General features: G+C 49.5%; 1 protein-coding gene across 3 annotated transcripts in view; it reads right to left on the reverse strand.

The window, feature by feature from the left end:
- Window positions 1–27,867, reverse strand: part of LOC144933600 (calpain-1 catalytic subunit-like) — a 42,341-nt gene that overhangs the window by 3,046 nt on the left and 11,428 nt on the right. For all 3 annotated transcript variants that reach the window (XM_078858576.1, XM_078858577.1, XM_078858574.1), the window contains exons 4-21: window positions 21,064–21,182; window positions 16,190–16,323; window positions 14,251–14,419; window positions 13,603–13,686; window positions 12,971–13,056; window positions 12,058–12,132; window positions 11,649–11,809; window positions 7,890–8,059; window positions 7,131–7,142; window positions 6,383–6,594; window positions 4,185–4,221; window positions 3,309–3,374; window positions 2,834–2,891; window positions 2,392–2,456; window positions 1,691–1,759; window positions 1,092–1,170; window positions 822–944; window positions 406–464 (exon numbers count right to left, since the gene is read on the reverse strand). In XM_078858576.1, the coding sequence (XP_078714702.1) occupies window positions 406–464; window positions 822–944; window positions 1,092–1,170; window positions 1,691–1,759; window positions 2,392–2,456; window positions 2,834–2,891; window positions 3,309–3,374; window positions 4,185–4,221; window positions 6,383–6,594; window positions 7,131–7,142; window positions 7,890–8,059; window positions 11,649–11,809; window positions 12,058–12,132; window positions 12,971–13,056; window positions 13,603–13,686; window positions 14,251–14,419; window positions 16,190–16,323; window positions 21,064–21,182 (1,778 nt within the window). The remainder of the gene's footprint in view (window positions 1–405; window positions 465–821; window positions 945–1,091; window positions 1,171–1,690; window positions 1,760–2,391; window positions 2,457–2,833; window positions 2,892–3,308; window positions 3,375–4,184; window positions 4,222–6,382; window positions 6,595–7,130; window positions 7,143–7,889; window positions 8,060–11,648; window positions 11,810–12,057; window positions 12,133–12,970; window positions 13,057–13,602; window positions 13,687–14,250; window positions 14,420–16,189; window positions 16,324–21,063; window positions 21,183–27,867) is intronic.

Below are 27,867 nucleotides of genomic sequence, written 5' to 3' on the forward strand. Positions count from 1 at the left end.
CTGCTAATGGTAACGGTGCGGGAGATGGAGGCAGCCGTTGGGTCGGCAAGGAGGTCGCCTGACAGCAGCCGCCGGTTCCCATCGCCGCATGTGACGATGTAAATCACGTAGAGGTTGAAGCCTCAATACGCCATAATCAAACAAATTGTGGGGCGATATTGCCTCTCTCTATGCGCTGCGTTATTGACGAATGTGCTGCGATAAATGGACCTTTACGCGAAACGTTGGCAATACAATACTTTTTTTTACGGAAGTGCTATTTGCTGAATGTGTCAAGTTTTTTCAGTCGCCATAAGAGCTGTGGGTCCGTAACCACAAACCCAATCGCCATGGCGATGTGCGTGAGCGGGCAAAAAAACGACGATTAGCGAAAGGACTCGCCGCGTCCTGCCCCAATGCCATTACCTGTGGGAGGTTCAGATTGATCTTCTCGTTACCATCCTTCTCCAAGGCTTGGAATGTACCTGCACGTGGGAGAGAGGGCAGAGGACGGATGTTGGCATAGAAGAGAGGAAGGGGAGACATACGGATTAACCAAAGCGGTCAGCTAAATGACCTCTCCACTAGAATCACGACCACCACTGACACCAACATGATTTATGTGTTCAGTTTGTTGTCCTTCCCACGCACCTCCGATCAGCACGGTTGGCTACGTACGGTGCAAACGAAGTTCAACGTATACGTACATACAACATCCACATCACCACCACCTGGGCCCTCTGCCGTGACCCCCCCACAACACTCCCAAGTTATCATGCTCCCAAGTCATGGGGGTGAGCATGGTGGAGGTGGGAGGTGGAGCGTTCGGGGAGGTGACTCACGGAACATGGTCTCCAGGCGGACGAGGCAGCACACGTAGTTGTCAAAATCGATGGTGATGCCGTTCTCGCCGTCCGCGTAGCGGGTCGTGACGATCTGGTTCAGCTTCTCGTTCAGGCGGAATCCTGGGGCGGCGAGCGAGACCGGGGACCAGGAGAGGGTGGGATGGTGGGGGGAGGGGGCAGTGAGTGTGTGTGCTCATGTGCGTATGTGCTCGCGAGCATGTGTGTGTGCGCACGTGTGAGTATGTGCGCGTGTGTGCGCGTGCACACCTGCTGCTTCGAGCGCCAATCGCATCTCCATGGAGTTCATGGTTCCCGTGCTGTCCGTGTCGTACTCGAGGAAGATTTGCTATGGACACAAATGCACATACACGCACATACACGCACATACACGCACGCACACACACGCACATACACGCACATACACGCACGCACGCAAGCACACACAGGGGCGTTATCCCAATATAGCAGGACCCTCCTGAAAGGGATTTTCGCGACTCGGTAAAACCTTTGGTTGGTAATTAAAGGTCGTTGTTATTATTATATTATCATAGCCCATGACCAGATCGCTCAGAATGTGTCTTATCTTAGACCTCGGAAGCTAAGTGGAGTTGAGCCTGGAAAGTGCTTTGGCCGGGAGGCCACGGTGTGCAAAAGGCAAAGGCGTTGTGGCCAACTGTGGGCTGTAGAGGGTAGTCGTGGGCCGTTGTGGGCATTGCAGCAAAATCCGATTGTTGCTCTGCACTCCCTTCGAATGACGTGTCCATTGTCTCACAATGGGCCGTAAGGTGTGGGGAAGCACTCATCCAGCAGTGGATTGGCAAAGAAAAACGTGCTACGCACGTGTGTCGTTAAAACGAGCGTCGCACCTGCCAATTCTTGATCTTCTTCCACAGGAAGTTGAACTCCTTCACGCCAAGCTTGGCAGTGCCGTCTTTCTGCAGCGATTGTAAAGGAACAAACGTCTCCACGCACACCACGCACAGAGATGGCATCGTGTGGAATTGCGGGGGTGGCGGGTTGTAGGCGGACACAAATCAATTGGAGGTAGGTAGCAGCTCTCCGACGTGTTTTCGGGTTTCACCGTGCGCTGTTCGGCACGGTCTCCGAAAGCTTCGCTCCACACACGTTGGGAGCTTTTTCAGGAACCGAAGCTTTCCCTCAAGGCGGCGATTACATTGCTGTGTCTGTGTGCCCGCACACTCGCATGCGCCAAGTGATTTGGCAAAGGACCACATGTTGTCCCCGTGGTCGCGTCGATTTTCCTCCCGGTTTTTCCACCCTCCACATTTATAAGAGAGCATTTGGCAGCTATGCATTTACACAAAATAAGCCACTTCGTTGAGTGATCACTTGTGGCTAGGTCGCTTCAGAAAAATACCTACATAGCTCAGTGGGACTTACCTGGTATAATAAAAAGAGTTTAGTTTAGTTTTAGTACTGGCTAGTGGCAGGGTGTGTGCGTGTGACATGCCATGTGATGCTAACCTGACAACCTCATTACACGTGTCGCGCCGGATTTAACAGGCGCTCGCTAACATCGCTCTCCCCTGTTGGTCGACAAGGATACATCCATGAGCGAGACCATGCTGCGGCACGCTTCCAGCCCAAAGCCATCCGTCTTCAGGTTGGCATCTATTGCACAGATACACACACACATTCACACACACAATGTCAACACGTATGTATGACGAACCATAAGTAGCCAACCAAAATACCCACTACACTAATGTTACTTGGTAAATGTCAACAGGTGAACAAAAGACCAAAGAAAAAGATCCCCTTCATAGCCTTAACAGATTGTCGGGGAAAGTGCTGTTAGCGGGCACCTATGAAGGCCAGCACGGCACACGAGGGGGTGGGTGGCCAGCTCCACGCCGAGTCGAACTCGGGGAGGCCCATGCCCCGTTCAGATAATCATCGCTGGTGTTGGCCATGAGCGGGAATCAAACGCACACACGCAAGCAGGCACCCAACACACACATGCAGGTGCCCGCGTTTGCGTCACTCACGCTTGGACACGACGCGGTTGAGGATGCTCTGCAGCTCCTTGGCGCTGATCTCCTGGTCCTGTAGACGGGGAATCGAGAGGCAGGGAGGAGACGATTGCCAATTAAGAGACACAAACGCACACACGGGTACATCACGCGTCCGCCCGCCTCAGTGCAGGCACCTCACTGCGCTTATTTTGTGCACGAGGGCACGGGCGGAACATGAAGCGAAAAGGGATGAGGGCTGGCGACTGAGGGCTAACAACAGATTGGTAACTCAAGGCGGGAATGTACCCGGTCGATATCCACCGTGGAAATGAAATCAGCTCATGTGCAGGAGCTGAACGGATTGTGAGAGACGGCGATGGGTTGGGAGGGCTTTCATTCGGCAGTGGATAAGACCGTGGCTGATGATGATGAATACAATGCACAAGAACACACAACAAAGATTGGAAGTGCATGTAAGTTGTCCGGTTGCCATCATGTAGTGACTCACCTCCCCTGCCAGCCGGTCGAACAGTTTGTAGAAGCCTGGGTCAATGGGCTCATCATCGGGCATGGTCTACACACGCACACATACGCACGCACGTAAACACATGTGCGCACACAGATCATCCCCCTACCCTTCCCCTACTCTTCTAGCAAGTGCTTTTAGTGGGCATCTAAATCAGGACCGTTTGTATTCCACAGAAGTGCGAGCGGTGTCGTCGCCCTGCGCGACCTTGCTGCGCGACCCCGACCTTGATGCTAAGAGAACCGCTCATCATCTCAAGAGCACCGCTCGCTGTCGGCTTAGGCCATCGGTGTCGTAAACATCTAACGGTTAAGCGGGTTCGACGCTTCATACACACAAACTTTATATATATTGAGTGGGCCGGGGGTAATTTATCTTGTACATTTCAGCCTGGTTGAGTATCACAGACACCTTGATTTTTACTTAAAAAAAACGAGAATCAAGGTGTACCATCGTCAAGGCTGACCTTAGGCCTCGCCTAGTTTAGCTACCGCCTGAAAGCACGTGGGCCGTCGGCATCCAGGATTGAGTAAATGTGTTTCAACATGACCTACAAATGCAACACTGCAGTCCATCATGGTTGCTCTACTCATGCGACCCGGGCGCCGGTATCGACGCAACGAGGCCTCCGATGTCACCCAGCACTAGCTGACGTCTGTGCCGCTCGCACCTCCAATTAGCACGGTTGGCTACGTACGGTGCAAAATAAATTAAACATACTGTACTGTAGGCAGAAGAAGTGACAAAAAGACCAAACTGATTTGTCAGACGGTGACGACTGTTTGATCGTTGTTGCTATTTACATTCGTTTTTAATTCTCCATCCATAGTGCTGAATGTGTTTGGTGCGGGAACGTACTGCGGGGATTGTAATGTCCACTTCATTGTCCATCGGCCTGAAAAACACATGGAGCCCCACGTTATCAACCACGGCACGGGTCGGCACTCCCCAGACGTACGGTCACGCGCACACATGTGGTGCACATGCCGGTGCGACTGAAAGTGTGTCCATGTTCATGCCCCCGTGTGTGTTTGTGCACGTGAGAACACGTGTACATGCAGGTGTGGAGGAGGCTTGTGAAGAACACTACTGGGCAGTCGGAGGCAGCCGCCCCCCGGCAAGAGGAGGGCAGAGGAGCAACACTCACAACCACGAGTGGAGCACCAGGTGGCTAAAAGGCAGCAAGTTTCCACAGTAAGTTTGCGCAGTAGGGAGCATATGTGCATCTGCCAGCCAGCTCAGGTAACCAATGGCACCTGGGTATGTCCTGTGACCTGCCGGCCTGCCTTCAACCGTTCACAAAATGTATGTACTCTGCGTGGGGAGCAGTGGCGCGCTAGTTAGCACACTACAACCATGGTTCAGAACGTAGAGATCAACCTGAGGTTCATTCCTGGCCACAGTCCACATTGATCCAAGAACCAGTTCTGGGCCTCCCTGAGCGTCAATTGAGCCTTAAATTAGCACCTGCTGTGGTGTGCCAACATCACCACTGGGGAGACTAGGGTGGCTGACCCATGGTTCTGGCAACAACCAATACCAATACCCGCCATTCGCCACTTCATGGCGGTGACGTCACCACGGCACCTGTGCCAGGCCAGGTGCACTTTGAGGTAACGTGAAGTGTCGAAGGCTCGCTGACCAACCACCCCGTTAGTGTGCTGCGCCGGCCTTAAAAACCCTCGCTTAATAACACTTGCTCCAACAGTCTGGTAAAGACTGTGTGCACGTGTGTGCATGCACGTGTGTGTGTGCACACGTGCGCAGACAACGACGGCAATGTGCAGAGCGGTAGAACGCACGCCAAGTCAGCGTTTGAGAGGTGTTTCTGGGTCAGAAAGTTTTTTTTTATACTCAAGATGATTCATGGGGGAACGTGAATCGGGGTTCACCAGACAGGGATCTAGCAAGAGCGAGCCACTAAATCTGTCACTACGGAACTCGGTGATGCATGACCACACGACCGCATTGCAGGGTGCAATCCACGGGGGTCATGGAAGTTCACTGGGGTTTGCATGCGTGTGCATGCGCACGTATGTATTACTGCGTGTGCGCCCGTTTGCATTTATGCCCGTGTGTGTGCGTGTACATGCATGTGTGTGCGTGCGCATGCCTGTTTGTGTGTATGCATGCGTGTACATGTATTCGTTTGTGTGCACGTGTGTTCGCATCCATGGTTAGCGCACCTTGAAGAAAGACAACGGCTATCCCATGTTCTATTCCTGGCTAGAATCTCAGTGAAACGGCCCGGAGCCTCTCCTAGGTTGACTCAGCCCGAAATGAGTACCTCGTGCGGTGTGTGTACGAGGACAAGTGGCGAGGCGTGGCTCTGGCCACACCCACTCTCCATCTTGCGCCATTGCAATCTTAACTGGGATCTCTGTCTTTGTCATTAAGTGAGTGTGCGTGTGCGCGCGTGGGTGTGCATGTGTCAGCAATGATTCATTGCTGCAGTCAAGTTGATGACATTTATTTATTTATTTCATCCTTTCGGTGAACCCGGTCCTTCTTGCCAATGCGACCGTGCGGGTCTCTTTCATTTTCACCTGGTGAAATAAATAAACTTGAAACTTGTAAAACTTGTCGGTGCATCACTGTGGCTCTGTGTGGGTGTTCGTGCATGACTGTGAGCTAGTTCCCGAGTGTGTGAACATCCATCGTGGGCGATTCTTGTCTTTGTGTACGTGCACGTGTGTGTGCGCTCACTAGCAGCACTTGCCACAACAGTTTGTTAAAGGCTGCGAGGGGGATCTTTGTCTTTGTTTTGTGTACGTGCGTGTGCGTGAGTGTGGGGAGGTATTGTGTGTGGTGGTTCGCGCACTGCGCATATTTATACCGGTACCGGGCCTCCCCTCGGTCGACTCAGCCTGGTACGTTGTGCAAACATCAATACCGGCGAGACAAAGGCAGGCCGGGCGTGGTGCCTTCAACCCATCCCCTCTCTTGTGCCGTGCCGACCTTAGCATAGCCTTGTAACTGCCCCGAGAGGCAGTCAAAAGCTACACGGGGGAATCTTTGTCTCTGCCCCCCCCCCCCGCTACCACCCCCACACGTACACGGTGACGCTCTGCTTCTCTGAGAAGATGCGCAGAATGAAGTCGGCCTCCTGGTTGGGCTCGAAGGTGGAGGGCACGACGATGTACTCGCCCGCCGGCAGGGTGAAGCGCTGCGACACCTCGCGCAGGTTGATGAACACCTCGGAGCGAGCCTTGGACGAGTGGTACTGGAAGTAATCCTTCTTCAGCTTCACCTGCGGCTGGCCCACGAACTGCGCGGGCCGCACGAGGGGGCGGGGGGGTGGAGGTGGAGCGAAAGGGTTAACACAATCGTCGCTGTCGCTGTCATCGTCATCAGTCGTCGTCTCCATCCGCCGCCGGATGGAGACGATGTTTTCCTACCATCGGGAGGCAGGACGTCTCGTGGCGGGCCCGAGTAATCGACGACAAAACAAGAAGTCTATTACACTCCCCCCCCCTCCCCCGATGGAAGATCCCCACAGGTCGGTATGTCGAGACGTATGGCTCAGAAACGCTGTCGTACCCACAGTGGCTTTTCTTTCCCCCTATCCTGAAACCACCGCCGCGTTGTACCGGCCTTGTGTGCCTACCACAACATGAAAACATTTAAAATATCTATGTTATTATTCTTATTAGAAAAATCTGACGGTGCTTCCTTGCCCCACGCCGGCCGTGACGGAGCGGCCCAGGCTGGGCTGCCGGGCCCCACTGGGCGGGCAGCAGCCGCCGTGGCCCCGCGGGGGCGGGCGCGTGGGGGCGCTGCGGGGGACCGAGTCCGGAGTCGTACCTGCTCTGGGACCTGCACGCGCGCGCAAAACAGAGGGGGTGGGGGCCCGACAGATACGGGGTAATTAGGCAAAGCGATCGCATTGACGTTCATCGCGTACTTTTGTGTTGGCGTCCCGTCACGAACTTAACTCGATCTCAAACCCATCAACGTCGTCAGCAGCCATTGTCTGTGCGCTCGTAGACGAAGGCTTTCTCCTCTGACTGCCATTCCCTCAACGGTTTTGTCAACCGGCCATCGTCCCATCGAGCGACGCGAGTCTTTGTCGTTTCCCACCAAATTATGCTGCGACTGCACGACCGGCGTCCTGTCGTGAGACCAAGACACTTTTCAGCGAGCAGGTCAACACCCTCCCCTGTGCCAGAGAACAGGCCCAGGGGATGTCATTATGGAACTACTTATGAAGCCAATTCAGTCGGCCTCTTTAGTTCGCTCCGCTTGATGTTTTACCTTGCCCTCCGCTGTCATTGCACTGTCCATTACTGCGGTCGTCAATTAACTGGGAGTCGGGAAACGCCAATTTATTCATCAACAACCTCTGTGGGCTTCAACGAAACATTCGCGGGGCGACGTTTCGGGCAATGGTTCCCTCCGTTGTTCGGAGCACACGGGTGAGGGCGGCGCTATCGAAGGAATGGTGCGAGTGTGCCGCTTATTTATTCGTGCCCATGCACCAAGCGGCATGGCGTACGAACGGACTCGCGGGCAAGGGGAGGAGGGCGCGGGGGGGGGGGGGTGCGCAGGGAGACGGGGCCGTGCCTCGTAGATGGCGTAGCCCACGGTGAGCACGTCGCCGCCCTGGCGCCGTTTCTTGCGCCGCTCCTTCTGCATGAGCGCCACGATGAACGTGCAGCCGGCCTCGTTATCGTGGGGGTCGTCGTCCTCCTCGTCCAAGCGCACGCGGAACTGCGGGTTCGTCCAGAAGGTGTCTACGCACGGGGGGCACGCACGCGCGCAGAGTTACAACGATACGCGCACGTGCGAACGGACTCAGGCGCGCACACACACGACGTTACTCAGATACACGTATAAAGACAAAGATCCACCGTGTAGCCTTTAGAGGCCTGTTGGGGCTAGTGCCGCCCGCGGGCCCCTATTGAGGCAGACACGGCGCTCGAGGGGGTGGTGTGACCAGCACGACGCCCGGCCACCTTTGTCTCGCCGGTGCCGATGTTCACACACTGCAACCAGGTAATTTTTTAACGCCGAGTCAACGTAGGGGAGGCTCAGGACCAGTTCTGATATGAGCCGAACCAAGGTCGGCATCGTTCTCCACGCACATAGCACACACACGTGCGCCATTCATCGTGGATGAAGGCGGCGTTGTTGACGAATGTGCTGAATTATTGTTGTTTTTGACGTCGCGACTTTGTTTTGCCTGACATCAGTGCCGGGTCGCCACCAATCCCCACGCACGCAGGGCGCACACGGTATGGCTGACGACACATGCAGTGGAATAGGGTTCTTTAACAATGGAATCCTGGTCACGTGGTGAAAGTGAATGGAAAGAAAAATAAAGCTTCTGCCAAACATTACAAGCTGGGGAAGTTGGGAGATCATAATAAAGCGTACATCGACTGTGTCGGGTTAAGTCGAGAGGCATGGATTATTACAGATAATTCCTCATTGGTATTTATATATATCAACAAAAACACATGTAAATGTTTATAATCGCACAGTGGCTTACGTGTCACGCTATAATCCCGGCCACGGCTAACATCAGTGGTGAGTACTATCCATACCGGACCTGGGCCTCCCCTAAGTCAACTCAGCTTAAAATTAGTAGCTTGTGTTGTGTGCAAAAGCAGCATCAGCACGAGGAAGACAGTGGCCTAGTTTCAGGCCACACTACCCCATGTCCACAGCTCTGGCGTTCGGAGGTGCTTGCTAGCGGTACTTGCCCCAAGAGCTCTGGTCGGGGCTTATACAGCGAAGCTTTGTCTTTGTGTATCAACCGTGCGAGTGTGCGTGCTAGGCCGTCTCACACAGACACGCGCACTCGTCCCCAACCCACACACCGGCCAGCGTGATGAAGCAAAACAGAACCCTCGTGACTCACCCACGTGACTCATGTGCGGAAATTTTTCCGGCACTACACTGACAATATTTTTAAAATCACGATTATGTGATTATTAATAAATTTGCTCGTGTGCAGCTGCGAAGAATATGATTGCACAGCAGCATCGTGTGGGTGGCTTGGCAAGGCATTCATCCAGCAGTGGATTGATCCTGGTGGTGAATATTTTAGTTATTGTATTCTATGTAATGCATTGTTTGCTGTTCATGGAGGCATTGGCTTATTTTCAACCTGGGCCACTTAGGAGCTTTGGAATTGAGTGTTGTTGTTAAAATTAGACGAGACAGCTATTTCACTGGAACTGCTTTTCTGTGTTTGGTTTGTTGTCCTTCCCCGCACCCACGATTAGCAGAGTTGGCTACGTACGGTGCAAAAGAATTTCAACATACACACATACAAATAGAGGTAGGCCAAACCCAAACGTTTAAGTTCTGTTCCAAACTTCTTTTCGCGGTCATAGCAAGCGTAAGAACATTTTCAATGCTAGTTTTCTTTTCATTTGTAAAATTGCACAAGATTTAAAAACAAACAAAAAAACCTGCTCCAGTGTAATGCGCAGAGAGAGGTAAACGAGAGGTCACTAAAAAGTGTGTGGAGTTCATTAGGAAAAAAACACGATCCGTTTTAAAAACACATCACCCGAGTCCAACAAGATCCAGTTTCTATCTCTCACGCAAGCATGCACGCACACCCAACCACCCCACTCGTACACACACCTACACAAAGCAAAGCCAAAGGGCCCCAATATAGCCTACGTACGTCATTGTGTAGGCTGCGATGGGGTATCTTTGTTAGCACGGCGAACAAAGCGGGTGGGTGTGTGGCAAGCACCATGCCCGGCCGTCTCTGCCTCCCCAGGTGTTGATATTTACACGCAGCACCAACTCCTTTAAGCCTGCGTCAACCCAGAGGCAGGGGCCCGGTAATGGTTCAAATAATCACCAAAGGGAATCACGTGAAAGGGTCTTGGGTAAATAAAGGACACCATTAATATTATTATTTTAACAATGACATAAGTGGTGGGACGGGACAGGGCCTTTGTGGCAGCCCTGAGGAATGAATTCCACCTAAGAGGTTCTTGCGACAACTCTGGCTCATTCATTTGCCTATGTAAGCCGGCTACACATCCAAGGGTAAACGAAGGGTATTGACTGTTACGAAACCGAATTGGCCAAATGTCCCAATGTAGCACGAAACCGCCTGATAAACGAGTCCTGAGACTCAGCGGGGCTGTTCGGATGTTCCGCATTCCGGGCTGCTTCTTGCATGGATGATGCTGTGTTGGATCAAACTATGGCATTGTGTTTGTTGTTGTTATGATCCTGTGGACTTTCGCTGATGTCAAGAGCTTAAGAGTTAACTGTTGCCTCAACTGGATTGTGTTGCGTTCACCGCCCCCCTTGATCGTGTTGCGTCTCTGATCGTGTTGCGTCTCTGTTTGATCTTCATGTGGTTCTTTCGGTAAAGTCACGTAGATATAAAATTCATAGATCACGGCGTTTCGATCGCAACACAAGCAACCGTCATCAGGTGAAACAAACACAGCAGGGGAACTGCTGACGTAGGAGGTTTGTGATGTTCAGTGTGTTTGAGATGAAATTTCCGTGAACAACGCCATGTAAAATTATTATTGTTCCTATTAAAATGAGCCAGTCAAACGTCTCAATGTGGTAGATAAACAAAGTAAACTAAACTATTTTTTTATTTTACCAGGTAAGGCCCACTTAGCTATATAGCTCTTTTTCAGAAGTGACCTGGCCACAAATGATCGCTCAACTAAATGGCTTATCATGTGGAAATTTATAGGAGCCAAATACTCTAAATGCATCAAGGGACCTCCTTTGCCAGTAGCAAAATATGAAAATAGGTTTTCCTCTTTTTTTCTGGCAACAAAACAGGTGTTAAGATGTTAAAACACCAAACTGAAACCTTTTACAAGGAATCATGTCTGCATTAACCACAATACTTGTGGTCACAAAGCAAACAAAAAACATACTCTGATAATATATGCATCGTCTTTGAAACTGATTAGTCCACACCAGAGACAGCTTTCTTTTGCGCCTAGTCTAAAAACGGTGTTAGACCATACATGTTTCTAAATGTGGAGGGAAAAACTGGAGGACCCGGAGAAAAATCCACACGACCACGGACAGAAAAACACGCAAACTCAATATATGCAGTAGGCATCAGCATCGGGATCGAACCCACAACCTCCTCCATACCAGGTGAGGTTGTTAACATCTCGCAAACCGCAACGATGCACTGCAATTAAAGCGACGCCGCTTGCCCGCACGCTGGTCACGCTGCGCCACGCCGTGCCACACCGCGCGACGCTGTGCCACACCGCGCCACGCCGTGCCACACCGCGCCACGCCGTGCCACACTGTGCCACACCGCGTGTGCGCCCAGGACGCGTGTACGCCCGCGACGCCAGCGCTCACCAATGAAGTTGCGGCAGCCACCGGCGCTGCACCCACGCACCCAGCTGCCCTCGAAGTTGGTGGCGCTCCAGTGGCCCAGCGAGTCGTCGTCCAGCGCGTCCGGGGTCAGGTTACAGATCTCCAGACGCGAGAACTGGCGCAAGAAGTCATCGAAGGACATCCTGGGGGTGCGGGGGGAGGTTCGTATCATTTGTGCGCGAGGCGCTACGTAACACTTCACAATCCAACGTTGGCGGCGTTTTTTTATATTTTGCATTTCATCGTCCTACAAATGGCCGCACAATGAACTTAACGAATTCACCTCTTTCATTTACGTAATGCGGCTACTCTCAACGATAGCCGATTACTTTCCGGACAGCGAGATTTGTGGCTTATCAAGTTTTTCCCAATTACAAAGTTGGACTCTTACCAGAACTCTCCGTCCTCCTGGCTGACCTGCAGGCGGCCCCTGTCCTCGTCGCTCACGTAACCCCACTGGGGCGCGCTGCAAAACGCGGACACGCAAAACGCGCGTGAGCACACGAGTGCACGCACGCACGCACGCGGGCACGCAAACCAACACGAGCACGTACACACACACATACGTACAAACACCAACAACAACGACGGCCGCCATTCGCCACTAAATGGCGGTGATATCACTGCAGCGCTTGTGCCAAGTTAGGCGCACCCTGAAGCCACACGAAGTAGAAAAGGGCTCGCTAGCAGGAGACTATTTGACGGGGCAAGGTTATTATGAATTAATCGGCCGAGATGACTGGCAGGTTATACCCCGTGCTCCTTAATGTGCTAACCTGCTGCGTGCGTTGTCTATGTGCTGTACATACACACAAGCACGCGCAATTAAATACATTGTTAGAGCCACTTTCAGACGAACATTCACTTGCCAACGTGGCTCAATTCGGTGCAGGAGGTACACACCTGCCAGGGTCTTGCTAAATCAGCAGAAATCCGACTCCTTTTGTTGGAAAACCATTTGAATGAAACGACATTACATTTTAGCAACGAGTAAGCCCGGGAGTAAAATTTTGCGCAACTATTTGCGTGTGTGTATGTGTGCATGGGTTTATGTGTGTAGTTGTGCATATGTGTGTATGTATTTCAAGCACTGTGGTGACATCACTGCCATTTAATGGCCAATGGTGGCTGTTGTTGTTGTGTTTGTTATTTGAGAAGGAGCGGGGATGGGGCACAGAGTTAGGGTTAGAGAATTGGAGTTAGGGTTAGAGATGGACACTAGGGATGAGTTGGGGTTAGGGATGGAGAGTGTGGCTGAGTTAGGGTTAGAGATGAGAAGCGGGGGGCGAGCGAGGGAGCCTCACTTATCGCTCCAGGCCCCGGTCCACTCCACCTGGCCCCAGGGGTTGCGGATTCGCACCAGCCGCACCATCTGGCCCTGGTAGTCGACCTGGAGTGCAACACGGAGCTCAGACGGGCGTCGGTGCCAGCGTGCACTCGCACGTATATTCAAGCGTGCACACACGCACGCATACATGCGTGCGCATCATGGGGAGTGGTGGCACCTGGTATTTGGTCTGAGATAATGTATTTCCTGAGTAATCCCCAATGCCCCCCTTTGTTCTGGCGCCTTGAGATGATTTGCATGGGACGCGCGGTATGAATATTAAACCACGATGATGATGATATCGACAAGTATGCACGCCCAATCGAGTACAATTCATCCCGCTTGTGATTCAACGATCCGTCGCAATTTCCAGTCGCGATGCGATTCAACGAACACGTATTTATATTGCCACGGTGGTGAATGTCAGCCCCTCACAAAATCCGCAGGAATCAACCCAATCCAAAGACATATAACGACGTAAATGAATAAAAGACACTGTCGATCCTCGGTCGCACAAATCGGTGGGTGTATTGCGAGCGTAGGAATCAATGTTTAGATGCGACGAATCGACGCGCATGGACACGTGGATAAGAGCACGCGTGGGCTTACCTCCGTCGTGCCGGTCAGGGAGTACGCATGCCCCTTGACGAGCTTGCGGGAGGTGATCGCCTCCGAGTCCGCCTGGTTCGTGATCTGTTCAGTACACGCGCGCGCGTGCGCACACACACGCACACCACCACCATCATCATTAGCAGCAGCCATTAACTATCCACTGCTGGATAAAGGCTTTTCCAAGGCTGTCGCTATCTCTCATGCTCGTGGCGATGTAACATTGCATCTAGCTCCTGCGCAGCGTAGGTGCAAGTGTGCATGCGCGAGTCAATGCATCCGTGTACTGTATAATGTTAAGTTTTGTGCATCATAGTTACACCTCACAATCACTGACAAACCAGACAAGCAGGAAGGCAGCCAGGCGGTGAAGCCAGCACCAACCGAGTCTGTGTATGTATGTTGAACTTCTTTCGCACCGTACGTAGCCAACCATTCTTAATCGGAGGTGCGGGGGAAGGACAAGTCTGAGTGGGCGTGCCATTGCATGTGCGTTTGTGTCAGCGTATCTGTTCACAGGCGCTCGCTAGCAGCACTTGCCCCAACAGTCTGCTATGGCTATAAACGGGGGATATTTATCTTTGTACGTATATCAGCGTGCGAGGTCGCGCGTGTCCACTCGCGTGTCCGTGCGTGCGCCGCCGTTACGTTGATGGAGCAGCCCATGAGCGAGCCACGCAGCGTCGCCTGCTGCAGCATCCTCCAGAGGTTGCTCGGGGGTTTGCTGAGCTCGATGCTCTCCGCCACACCCCCCGTGAAGTCCTCAAACCCCTCCGTGGTGCTGCCCCCAGACAGGGCCTCGTAGGAGCCGTGCAGCCTTGGTGGGAGGGGGTCGGGGCGGGGGGAAGTTGGGGGGCACGGTCCAGACATCGTTGATAGGAACACAGCTTTGACAATTAGTCGACTGAAAATTCCAATCGACCATTATTTTTGTGGTCGATTATTCTGGGCCCTTTAAATATGGCAGCCCGGATCCACATCCTGCTTCTAGAAAGCGGGAAACCCCTGTCCCACCATCAGGACATTCTATGATAAAATAAGCGATCTGTACAACTTGATGTCTGGCACTGAGATATTACCTAGCATTGAATCCTCCCTCCTGGGCCTTAAACGCCAAGGTATCAACCACGCACCAACACACCGTTCTCCAAGCATTTAACATTTCGGTTAGAAAGTCCATCCTGAGCTCTTGTAAGAATCATAGGGCCCCCCCATTCACACTCTGGCATAACTCCCTAATCGCCCGAGCAGCTTTAAAACACCCGCGTCTGAAACCGAGGAATTGGGAAGGGGAGTTCACCCAGATCTGGGGCCCCCTCGTGAATGCGACTCCATACACCCTGAGTTTACTTGATTGAACTTGAAATGAGACTGACTCCCACCCCCTTCCCCCTCCCCCTCTTTCCCCCTTTCTTCCCCGAAGAAAAGGGATCTGACCCACGTACCACATAATGCTACGGTCCTACACGTCCTAATGAGCCGCCTATCCCGCTATGCACCACTCTCCTGTCGCGAAAGTTGTACACCCCCACCCCCCGTGGTTGGATAAATAAAAATAATTGACAAAAAAAAAGTGGGAAACCTCCAATAAGCCACGCTTATCGTGACGTGGCTGGTAATGCTGATGACATTACCAAGCCTTGCTAGGGGATAATCGCTGTGGATATTATCCGTTGCCGGTTTCGTAGCACAGTGCGCTAGGCTAACCACTACGCTAGTGCTCCAAACGAAACACACACACGTGTACATGCACGCGCACAGAGCTCACACTCACGTCAGTTCTCACGCTCCCACACGCACAGAGGCGCTGCTCAAGGCCGCGTTGCTTGACACAGCCGCATTTATTCATCACTCGCACGACGCGCACGCCTCGGTTTGTACACAAGAGACTGTTTGTGTGATGCATGCATAATGGACCAACGGACGCACGGAGCAATGGTCAAATGGATAGATAGACTAATAAACAAATGGTTGAATGGATGGATGGGCGGACAGAGGGACAGGTGAAGCGAAAAGTGGATGGACTGAAGGATGACAAACTGATAAACAAACGGCTGTATGGATGGATGAGTAGATACATGAATGTACAAATTGATTGGGAGAGGGACAGACAAATAAAAATACACATGGACGGATGGATGATTGGGCAGATGGACAAAATCACCGTTAGGATTCTAGGATTAATAAACTGGTGACTTGACAGATCTACATCTGTTCCAACAGCTGGAAGATCACACAGGTGGAATAAATGACAGACTGATGGACGTATGAGCAGATTGATCCATGGGTGACCTCACGGATGGACAGACGGACGGACTCATCAGAGTTTTTTTGGGTTAAATCACGTAAATATAAATGTTTCGTTAAACCTTCCACCACCCAACACAGCCAGTTAGTAAGGTGTCATGTAAACAAAACGTGCAAATTAGTTACTAGTTCAGCACACGGGTGTGTTGGACAGTAAACCCACAATCATTTACATTCGAGTATGACGTTTCACCGGTAATTACAACAAGTCTCATCAGGTGACAGCCAGCGTTGTCGCATGATAAGGCGATAGCCAATCGTTGCCGCCGGATGGACTCACTTGGCGTAGGCCTTCTCAAGCAGGGCGCTCCAGAACTCGTTGCCCTCGGCCGAGTGGACGAACACGAGCTCGCCGTTCTTCACGGGCAGGCGGTCGTCGATGACCACGTCCACCCACTCCCCGAATTGCCAGAACTGCAGCGCACGGCCACGACACGCGCACACACACACACACATCACGAGACGACCGTTGAATCTCCAGCACATACAGATTCGAGAATCCGTTGCTCAAATGTGCAATCTCATGGCCACTTTACAGACCAAGCTTACGACACCTGGTATGCCCAGGTAGTCCCCTACCTTCGTACTAATCAATGTGAACCCTCCCTGCTTGGCCTTCTGGGATCGGGCAAGATTGGGCGCGTTAAGAGTGATTTGGTCGCTAGAGCCAAAAGAAAAGTAGGTTGACACTGTAATCAGACTCCACGTAACAGTTGTAATTTTCTGATCACCATTTTAACACTGGAAAGACTTGGTCACGGCCAGTAAGATGGAATTCCCACCACTCGTTTCAGGGCTGCAAACAAGAGGCAAGTGCTGGCCCATTCTCATTTGAGTGGCATACGACGTTCACCATTGCTACCCACGACCAGGTGGCCCATTCCATCAGCCCGCTGTGGACAATAAAATATGTACCGCTTTGTGAAGAAATCAACAGTGGGAGTGCTATGGACAGACTCGCCCCCTCATAGGAATGCGGAATATCCACCACTGGCTCAGGGCCGTCAATAAGAGATGCGCACCAATGATTCAATGCTCATTTGAGAGGCACATTGCTCTGACTCTCAGCCACAGCCTAACATGCCTCAGTGAAAGTCTCGTGCAGAATATAATTGTTGAACCATAGCTCATTATTGAAGCATAGCTAGCAGCATGTTACCATTTAAATACCAAATATTCCTGTTAACACCTTGCAGACAACCATTCTTCAGACCCGATCTCATATTTATGCCGATTGAAATGCAGAATATTTTCTCGTTTGTACATTCCCCTCCAATTCACTTTCAAATGTGCTATGGCCATCACGCAACGAGACAACGAGACAACGAAACCACGAGGATGATCGCACAGTGCCAGTGCAGTGCGCCCCGAATGTCAGCGAACGGTGCACAGAAGAGATCTTCCACGGTTGTCACCTCCCCAAAATCAGGAGGTGTCGCACTCGTACATACGCTCTGCTGCGGGATTGTCGCGTGACGATCAAAACTGAAATTTGTAATTCTCGGAACTGAAATTCTCACCATTAAGGTGCAGAAACAAACTGCAGCCATTGGTTGACCACGCTGAGATTGGCAAAAACTTCGCTACGCAGCTGATGTAGTCACGAGCAGCTGCTTAAATTCTAACCCAGGATGTCGCTGCCAGTACCCGCTCAGCGCTCTCGATAATTTGCGCACGCCGACGATTTACACAAGTACCATGAGCATAACACTGGGGTTTCAATAGAGGGATTCGTCACTCCCAGCGTTATGAGCAATAGTTGCTTTTTATGTATCTGCTCTGGGTAGGGTTTTCTTAAGCCGGCACAAAATGTAAATCTGACTCAACTCCAACACGACTCCATTTTTGTTCCATCCTGCCACACCCCCCCAACTCCCCCCTTCAAACCCCCTCCCCCAGGGCAACCTCCACCAAACCACACATTCCTACACATACACACACACAAATATGCACACATTCATGGACACACACACACAGAGGATATATATACATACACACAAAAAGAGACAAAGATACCCAGTATATCCTGAACAGACTGTTGGGGCAAGTGCTGTTAGCGAGAAGCACATATGAAGGCCGGCACGGCACACGAGAGGGTGGGTGACCAGCATCATGCCTGGCCGCCTTTGACTCGATGTTTACACACCACACCAGGTACTCATTTGAGGCTGAGTCGACCTTGGGGAGGCCAGGAATGGTTCGGAAAATCACCACTGATGGTAGCCGTGGCCAGGAATGTAACTCTAGCAGCAAGTAGCACAGTGTTAAGTGCACTGTGCCACCACACCGCGTACACATAAACACACACGTACAAACACCATAATGACAAAGATCCCCACATATACACACACATAAGCACGCACATAAATACACTCCCAGTCCTCGAACCCATCCTGCGCGTACACCCTGCACTTGAAATTCAAGTCGCACTCTCCCACCATGCATGCAAGTCATTTGTATGTATGTAGGTTACGTTGAACTTCTGTCGCACCTTACCTAGCCAAACGTCTTAGACTCCACCAGTGCAGCGCTGTTCAATGGGCTGTCCCTCCTTCTCCCTTACGGGCAGTCCTCGACTTACAAACGAACGGGTTACGTTCCGGAGACCCGTTCGTAAGTTGATTTGGCTGTATCTTGGAATTCAATATTTAATTGTACATACGGTCAGTGTTGTAAAATGTGTCATGGTTCACCAAAAAAATGGAAGCATTGTTAAATTAATAAATGACAGGAAATATTGCACATATTAATGTAATACTGTAATAAATAATGTAACATGAAGAAAACAAATCTGTTTTACTTTCACTTACAATGAGCCCTTGATGCTGGCTTGCTTGTTGGACGCGGTGCTGGGACTCATTGCATCTCACGGAGGATCACTCAGCCCGACAAAATAGCTCCGCGGTTTGTTCGTAAGTATGACCGAACGTTTGCAAGTCGGCTGGTTAAAAATAATACCAACATCTTGCGGCGGTTCGTTCGTGAGTGTGGTTGCTCGCAAGTCGGACGTTCTTATCTCGGGCACTGCATGTACTGGAACTCCCTCCCTCGCCTGTTTGCCTGCATTGCCGGCTCCATCGCCGCTTTCGGACTGCCTGCCTCCCTGCCCAGAGGCCTTTACTCCATTCTTACTCCACTGCTGGTCTCTCCTCAACTTGTCCCACAGCTCCCTGCTCACCCTTCAGCTTTGTCCCCTCCTTCCTTTACAGCATAGCTGAGAATCACATGGACAGTAGGCCAGTAACTTGTGTTGTGATAATAACAATAATATAAATTTAGTGCATTTGACATTCTTACTAAATCTAGGGGGAATTTACGAGCAATTTTCCCCAAATTTCGAGAAAATGCACCAATGACCCATGGCCACGTGAGGTTTCTTCGGTTAGATTGCGTAAATATAAATGTGTCGTTGAACCTGCCACCACCTGACACAGCCACGAGTCACTAGTACAGCACACTGGTGTGCTGTACTAGTGACTCTGGTGTGCTGTACTAGTAACGAATTGGCAGGCTTTGTTTAAGTGACAAACCTTACTAATTGGCTGTGTCGGGTGGTGGCGGGTTTAACAACACATTTATATTTACGTGATCTAACACAAAAAAACCTCCATTATGAATAATATTGGTTACGAAAGCCTTACTACATATTAAACTGATAATTTTCCATTCCTGCAAGCATCTTAGTTGCGTGTGTCTACTTCGAAACTCCTTTATCAGCGCATTAGTGAGAGAATCGCAGGCGCGGGAAAAGTGAACCCTAATTATTTTTCACATAGTTATTGTTATGGATGATGCTAAGCCACGTGTGTGGGCCGCTAAAGGTATTGGGAAGTCATATTCAGCCCTCATCAGCGGAAAGGTTCACCAATCCTGTTATAATGCAAATCGAGATCTTTGAAATGAAACATGAGATACATATTTTTTCGTGCATAATGTATAAAGTATGCCGACGGTATGTGCAGTCATTTATCCAGTGAAGCCCCAGGGTTTCTTACGATCGTCTGATACATATCGCATGAAGCTACAACATCTTAATTGGGGCGGGAGCGGTGGTGGCACAGCGGTTTTGCATGCCACGCTACAAACAAGCTGACCTGATGACGGACAACCTCAGGTCGAGTCATTCGTGCCACTGCACGATCCCCCATACCCATGCATAATTCACACCGCGCAGGCGAGTACAGGTAATCACAAATCCCTAAATGAAGGTGAATGTTCCACGCATGACGTAGTAAACACCGCTGTAGCCTGGCACAAGGTCAAGATGACCCACATCAGGCCGCCTTCCCTCTGGCGAGTTCCATCTTGCACAACATGAGCAACAGATGCCCCGTGTCATCATTACCTCATGGGGCCATATTGCGATGATCTGCCGCTCAGTACAAACATCGAGATATGGAACTAGGCAGAGGTTCAGTGGCGTAGCCATCTCTTGTTCAGGCGGTGCAACGATACTGGAGGAGCCCAGTCACTGGGCAGCGATGACGGCGAGAGGCAGACAGAGGGCCGGCCCCATATTATTCCGTGAAACCTGGGCACGTGCCAACCACAGCAAACGACTGACACACGTGCTCAATTCATTTCGGCTCTGTATGTAAAAATGTATTGATTTAAACACTCGCCTGACTCGACTGATGAGAAGGCTATACTATACAAATGACAGCAATACCAGTGATGGTCAATGGAACGGAAAACAAAACTAAACATTGTCCTGGAACTGAAATTATTGGAATGAAACAACAATTGCAGAGTATGATCATTGTTTTTTTTACCCTTTTATCTGGCAACAAAACTGACACCTTTTTTACAAGGAGTCATGTTTGCATAGACCACAATACCTGCAGTCGTAATGCAAACAAAAAACATAACTCTGATATGGATGGTGCATATGAGGTCCCAATGGTGGAATTGCAGAGTAATTGCAGACATCTTTGGAACGAAAAATGAAATGGAATATTTTTTTCCCCACTCGGTTTGACTCTTTGGAACCTTCTAAAACGTTCTAAAATAATATGCGTACATTCCAAAAATACTGATTGTTGTCATCCCATGTGCTCGACATGAGTGTGGAATTTTTTGTTAAATAAATAAATCGCGCTATTCTCTCCGCTGGAGCCGTAAGGGGGAAGGTTGCGGCACAAACAGCGGCGTCACCTGGAAGTGGAAGATGCCGGCGTAGGCATCCTCGAAGGTTTGGCCCACGGGGACCACGCGCGCCATGAGCTTCTCGCTGAGCGTGAGCGAGGCGATGGCAGCGAGCAGCCAGCAATCGCCTGCACGGACACACACGCACGCACACACACACACGCGCACCATGAGCTTCTCGCTGAGCGCGAGCGAGGCGATGGCAGCGAGCAGCCAGCAATCGCCTGCACGGACACACACGCACGCACACACACACACGCACGCCATGAGCTTCTCGCTGAGCGTGAGCGAGGCGATGGCAGCGAGCAGCCAGCAATCGCCTGCACGGACACACACGCACGCACACACACACACGCACGCCATGAGCTTCTCGCTGAGCGTGAGCGAGGCGATGGCAGCGAGCAGCCAGCAATCGCCTGCACGCACACACACGCACACACACGCACGCGCACACCCACGTACACGGATGCACACACGCACACACACAGATGCACACATAGGCATAAGGACATCACGGGGCTAAACACACGCGCGTGTGTAACCACGCGTGCGTTCACATACACTGCACACACAAGTGTAGAACAGAGTTGCCGCGATATCATATTTAACAACAGGAATGCGACAAACATGTTCACGATACGACAATCATCATATCAGTTTCCCGTAACTTTGAAATTGCATATTTCATTTTATCGTATAGTTTATGTGCTTTGCTATGTATGCTTCCAGTAGGAATAACGATTTACTTATGAGTTCTTCAACTGCAGTTCACTCACATGCCTGCCGATGGCCTTCTAATCGTTGCAACTTTACAACCCACCGTGGTTATTACGTAAGCACATGCTGCAAGTAACACAACAAATATTCAATACTGTACCTACAACATGATGACCAGGCTGTAAATTGTTCCAGAAAAAAAACTTTGCAAAGCTCAAATCTTATTGGTAAGTTACGTCTATTTAGAACTTTAATCACTGTCTTACTCCACAAAATTTAGGCACAAAAATAATAATTTTGATCACAAGATGACAATATTTTACAAAGTTGATGGTGCAAATGATCGTGGTCTTTATAAATTATCGTGATAGCTCCAAGTGTCCCCATATCATGACAAACCTAGTACATATTCTTGGGTCTTTCGGTAAAGTCATGTAGATAGGTTCCAAGAAAATAACGAACGCTTGTGTTGCAATCGAAACGTCGTTGTTTGTTGTTATTTTTTGTCATTTTCTTTGAACCTATCTACGTGACTTTACCGAAATACCCAATAATATGAATTCCTGCAGTCACAAAAGCTCTAAATCAAGATTTAAACTGAGCACAAACATGGGAATTGGCGTGTACACACCCAAGCAAGCCTGTGGTCATGTTTCTGGCGAAAGCCGAAATGTCAGCTGTTAGGAACCAGTTTGTCTCTGATTAAGGGAGCGAAACGTATACAAAATGTAGACGAAATGAACATTTCACAGCATCATGTGATACATTGTACTGGTTGCCAGCAAAAGAAATCGTACCGGTTGCCAGTGCAATTTAGAATTCATCATCATTATTATCAGCATTATTTGTTGATCGAAAGGTGCCCTCATCATTCACCTTATATAACATAAGAACACAAAACTAGTAAAGGTATTATAAGATTGCTCAATCTCCTCCGCTGGCCCAATAGCCCGGAACTTTCTTCCCCACCAGCTGACTCTGCTGTCAAATCGCTGCCCCTGTTGAAGTCCAGGCTCAAAACATTTTCCCTTTTCTCCGTGTATGATTGACTGCTTCTTTCTCTCTTTTGTAAATACGTTTTCTTCTTCTTTTGGCAGTTGTGCTAAGCTGCCGTGGCCCCCTGTGGTGAGCGAAGGTGCCCCCACAATGCTGTTTGTTGGAAATTCCAGGCTTCTGACCCAGCGATGATGGAAGGAGAGGTGATACGTTCAAAATATGCCCACCTCGTCTGTACAGCGTCAAGAAATGTGGTCGCATTTGGACGTCATATAAATAGAAATTGTATCATCTTATGAGTTAGATTTTTTTTTTACTGGATGTGGCTCGGAGTGGGGGGGGGTCACAGCAGAGATCAGAAACGTGGGCAATGACAATGAAAAACGGAACAAAATCAGGAAATCCACAAATTTGTACGGACAGATGCTTGCATGGAATTACGCTAAGGGACTGACAAAGGAAAACATGGAACAGCGAACAATCGCAGAGACATCCTATCAACGAATACAACAAGTGACGAGGACAGGACACGGTGTCGAGAAGGGATGACTTGATCGAGACCAATGAAGGAGTTCACAGCCAAATAAGGGGAACAGGTCTGAGGACAGCTACCACAGAATGGAACGGATGAGATCGGCTCGCTTGCAGCTGCTCGATAGATTGTTGCATCACAGAGCCGCGAAAGGGTGGTGGCGGCAAGGGGAGGAATTTCATTCAACAAAGAATTGATCATCACCGACGACAACGATGATGATGATGATGATAATGCCACGGTGTTATGGGAGGGGACGGCCAAACAATGTGCGGCACCAATGTAGCAACAGGGAGGGAAGCCAATGCGGCCGTTGTGTAGCATCGTTGTGTAACAAAAGCGAGTGTTGGCACGAAAAAAAACCCAATTCAGTTCAAATCTCACGCCAACTCCATTCCAGCGCCAGGCAACGACCACAGGAAGCAGTACGTAGAACCCCTCTTAACGACAGTAATTTATAGCATAGAAAGTTATCCTTTTTCACCCAAAATACGTACTTTATAATATCAAAACAATGGATATCAATACATTAAAATTCTAACATTTGTAAGACATACTATTAAAAAAAACGTGGTTAATCAATGCATTAATTAATATTTACTGTACCTACAACAGCCCGTCGTTAACTGGGGAATGGTCGGTAAGCCGAACACATTGGGCTCTATGGAGGCACTCCACTACAATACACTACACTATACACTACAATACACGACACATTGGGCTCTATGGGGGCCCGTCGTTAGGCGATGAATCGTGAACAGGGGTGGTTGTTAAGAGGGGTCCTACCGTATATTTATAGCTCCTGAGCCATTATGTAACAAGCAACTATTTTGTGGTTGTGTAATTATGCATGTAAATATTCATGCTGCCAGATTAAAACGTATTCTGTGGATTGAGACGGAAGTGATGACGACGATGATTTCGAATCGCCGATTTATGAAGAGGACGGTGATGGTGCGAACGGGCGATGAACGCTGTTTGATTTCAATGTTTTTGGAGCCTCATTAGCAGCGCGTGGCCCATTCACCAATGCCACAGAATAATAACCCGACATTGCATAAGAACACGAGTCATTCTGAACAGGTTCAGAAAATGAGGCACACCCAAGGGCTACGTAATTGATTCCCCTTCTGCATTCGAACCTTATGGCGGGACCCCATGATAAAATAAAGCAATTAATTAATTTATTTTTGGTGACTCCGTCATGCGCACATAAACGCCACAACCCACCTGGCGCGGATCGTTCTGTTGTCACGTTACGTCCAAGTGCAGCAGCGAGGATGAATGTGCAGAAGAGCTGAACAAGCGAATCCACTCCACGCTCGGGTATGGGCAGGATCATAAGTCTTATCCAAAGCTGCTCAAACTGCCTACACGATTTAAGTCCTTTATTTATCACAACGGCATGCATAATACAGTGAAACTGCTCTCTTGTCTTCATTATTATTTGTGACCTACCAATGTCTGCAGCCACAGGATCAATCGATGACAATCCTATTACCTGCAGATATTTAACAGATGAGATGCGTTGCACCGTTAATTCCTCCTGTTTGATAATAAGTCTCTTGTCCGTATGCATCTGTGCAGACAGGTTTTTTTGCGGTTAAGCCATAGTCCCCAAATACCACTCGCATCAAATCCGATAAGAGGAGCGGCGACCCACTACTCTGTAGAGTAACATTGGTATAAACGCTTGTTACAATATGAACAGCGCATTGAAAACGCGTTCTATTTTATGTACTGTTTACAAAGTGTGTTAACAAATCCACACTGAGAAACACGATGATTGACAGAGGGGGTGTAAATTATTTTTTCGATAGTGTATTTAAATAGAATTACTGCAGGTAAGTAGTTTTCCGTTTTAAAGGCATAGTTTAACAAGACAACACTTGCCACCATCCTTCAAACCCATTGGTGAAAAAGAGAAAAGTTTTTGTTTACATTATAATATACGGGATAGCTATGGCCGAACACTTTCCTTCATTTTCCCGGTTTGTCAGAGCGCAACTCCCTATCAACCCAAATTTAAACTAAAGGTTCGTTCCTATTGGGTCATCTTTACGAGAGTTTTCGCACCATCCTTTCACTGCACCCCCCCCCCCCCCCCATGGGTGTTAATATGGATAAAACTGATGCAGTTGTGTACTGTGACGGGCAGTAGCACATTCACGGCCACAACATTGGTGGTGAATATCTGAACAAGTTCGGGTCCTGGGTCTCCCCTAGGTCGACTCAACCTTAAAAACCTGGTGCAGTGTGTAAACATTTCCACGGGGGGGGGGGGGGGGGGGAAGGTGGCCGGGCGTGGTGCTGGCTACCCACCCCATCATGTGCCGAGGCGGCCTTCATTGGTGCTCGCAAACAGCACTTGCCCCAAAGGTCTCGTAAGTCTATACGGGGGATCTTAGTTCGCGTTTTTGTTGTGTGTGGGGCAGTGTGCGATGTGGTTGGCGGAGGTAAATTACGTTGGAGGCACAAGTAGACGCACCGAGACTCAAACGAGCATGGGAACAATGTGGAAATTCCACATTTCTACAACGGGAGGCAGTATATTCATAGGGTAACCACTATTGGAATGCGCCTTGTCTGTGTGTGGGTTATCAAAGAAGTGGCTATACGGTAACAAACCGACAATAGTCCCCAGTCAAAGAGTTTGCAAGTAGAATTTTGACTTGAAGCTTTCGTGACTGCAGGAATCCATACTCTTTGGTTCTGTCGGTAAAGTCACGTAGATCGAAAAAATAATAAAAGATCACAACGTTTCGATCGCAACACAAGCGGTCGTCCTCAGGCGGAAAAAAAAGAAACAACGGGAGCTAGTATATGTGACTTTACCGAAAGAACCAAAGAGTATAGTTTGCAAGAATTAGGTGGGACCAATTAGCTTGGCGAAGCATGATCATAAAACCGCACAACTGACAAGGTACGGCCTAAACCAACAGTGTATTGACAAAGGGTAGTAAATTACAGTCTTATACGACTGTATTAGTGGAACTATCTGGTCTGTGCCAGACGACTGTGTGTGTTCTTCTGAATTGTATGAATACAGTGCAGTGTTGCAGGAGGAATTCTGGTTTGGATTTACAATCGCATACTGGGCAGAATTCCTTTTCCCATTTGCGAGAGTTTAGTTTCAGCGGAAGCAGCAGGCTGCGTGCATCGTTAGTGAAGAACAGTAGGACTGCGTGCACAAACGTAATTTTAAAAGTATATATATACTCCGATAACAATAAAGTTCATCCCTCAATTCACTGCTGGGTGAAAAGGCCTCCCCACATTGTATCGGTCACAGGGCGAGTTGTTTCACCATACTTCACCACGCCGGTCACCGCAGGGAGGGGGCGCAGCCCACGATCAGATGAGATATCACTCGTCACTGATATTAGCCAGGCCCGGAACTGCCATCCAGGCCGTTGGGTTCATAGTGTGCGGTGCACGAACCACTGCACCACCAAACCACCCACCCTTTCGTTCATTTCACCGAGTTCACTTCGTTTCAACGGACTTCGCCAAATATCCTGCTATTATTGCATTCGCGAGAGTCAGATTTAGATTGAACGTGTGACATGTATTCATGCTTTTATTTTTTAAAGGTTTATACACTACAATACTATACACTACACTATACACTACAATACTAGACACTACACGATACACTACACATTGGGCTGCACTCTCCATTACGGTTGACTGTAACTGGAATATTGTATCATAACTTTCAATGTTTGGTTTTATATACAGTCGTATCGCTGAAGAACCACAGACAAGCGGGAAGGCAGTCAGGCGGTGAGCCAGTGCCAACCGTTGCCCACGCTCTCTAGCCCTCCATATAGTAAGATTTTCAGCCAACTAATAAAGGTTGTTTATACGTGGGAGGAAACCTAAGCGCCCTTAAGAAAAGACACATGAGACTCGGGAAAAGATCTGGGACACTTTGTAAATTGTTGAAGATGATGATGAATTAAGAGGGTGTCTTGGAGGGCATCACTGTCCAGAGTCGGCTTCGGTTGATAGCGGGCAGATTTTCTAAAAAGGGAGTGACTGCCACCGAGTGAACACCGCGGCGTGGCATCCACCGTGCGATAAAAATAGCGCGAAAGATGAGTAATTCGAGCCGTTCATTAGATTGAGCACGGAACACATCAGCTCTTAGCACGACTCCAGCCCAGCCACGATAACCCCGGACCTGTGTGAGATCGAATTTTGACGCGAAAGAATATGAACCCCAGGGTCAGAGTACCATGTAGAATTTTGACCCCTGAGTAAAACATATATATTGTTTCAATGACTCTACCATCGAGTACTAGAATATTATATCGTGCTAGGGTTATGATTAAGAGTGTTGGCCTAAAGCTTCTGATTACAAGCCTTGTTGACATTGGCTTTGTCTGTCCTGTGCTGTGATCAATCTGCAGGAAATGTAACACTTAACTTTGATTTACGTTTGCAATGTTTTCTATTCCACATGTGATAGTTGTTTTTGATCGGATTTCTATTTCATTGCTGCAATTTATTGATTTAGATTTTTTTATTTGGTGGCCCGGATTACTCTTCCAAATGAGGCTGCC

This window comes from Lampetra fluviatilis, chromosome 7 (assembly GCF_964198595.1).
Source record: "Lampetra fluviatilis chromosome 7, kcLamFluv1.1, whole genome shotgun sequence".
Classification (NCBI taxonomy): Eukaryota; Metazoa; Chordata; class Hyperoartia; order Petromyzontiformes; family Petromyzontidae; genus Lampetra; species Lampetra fluviatilis.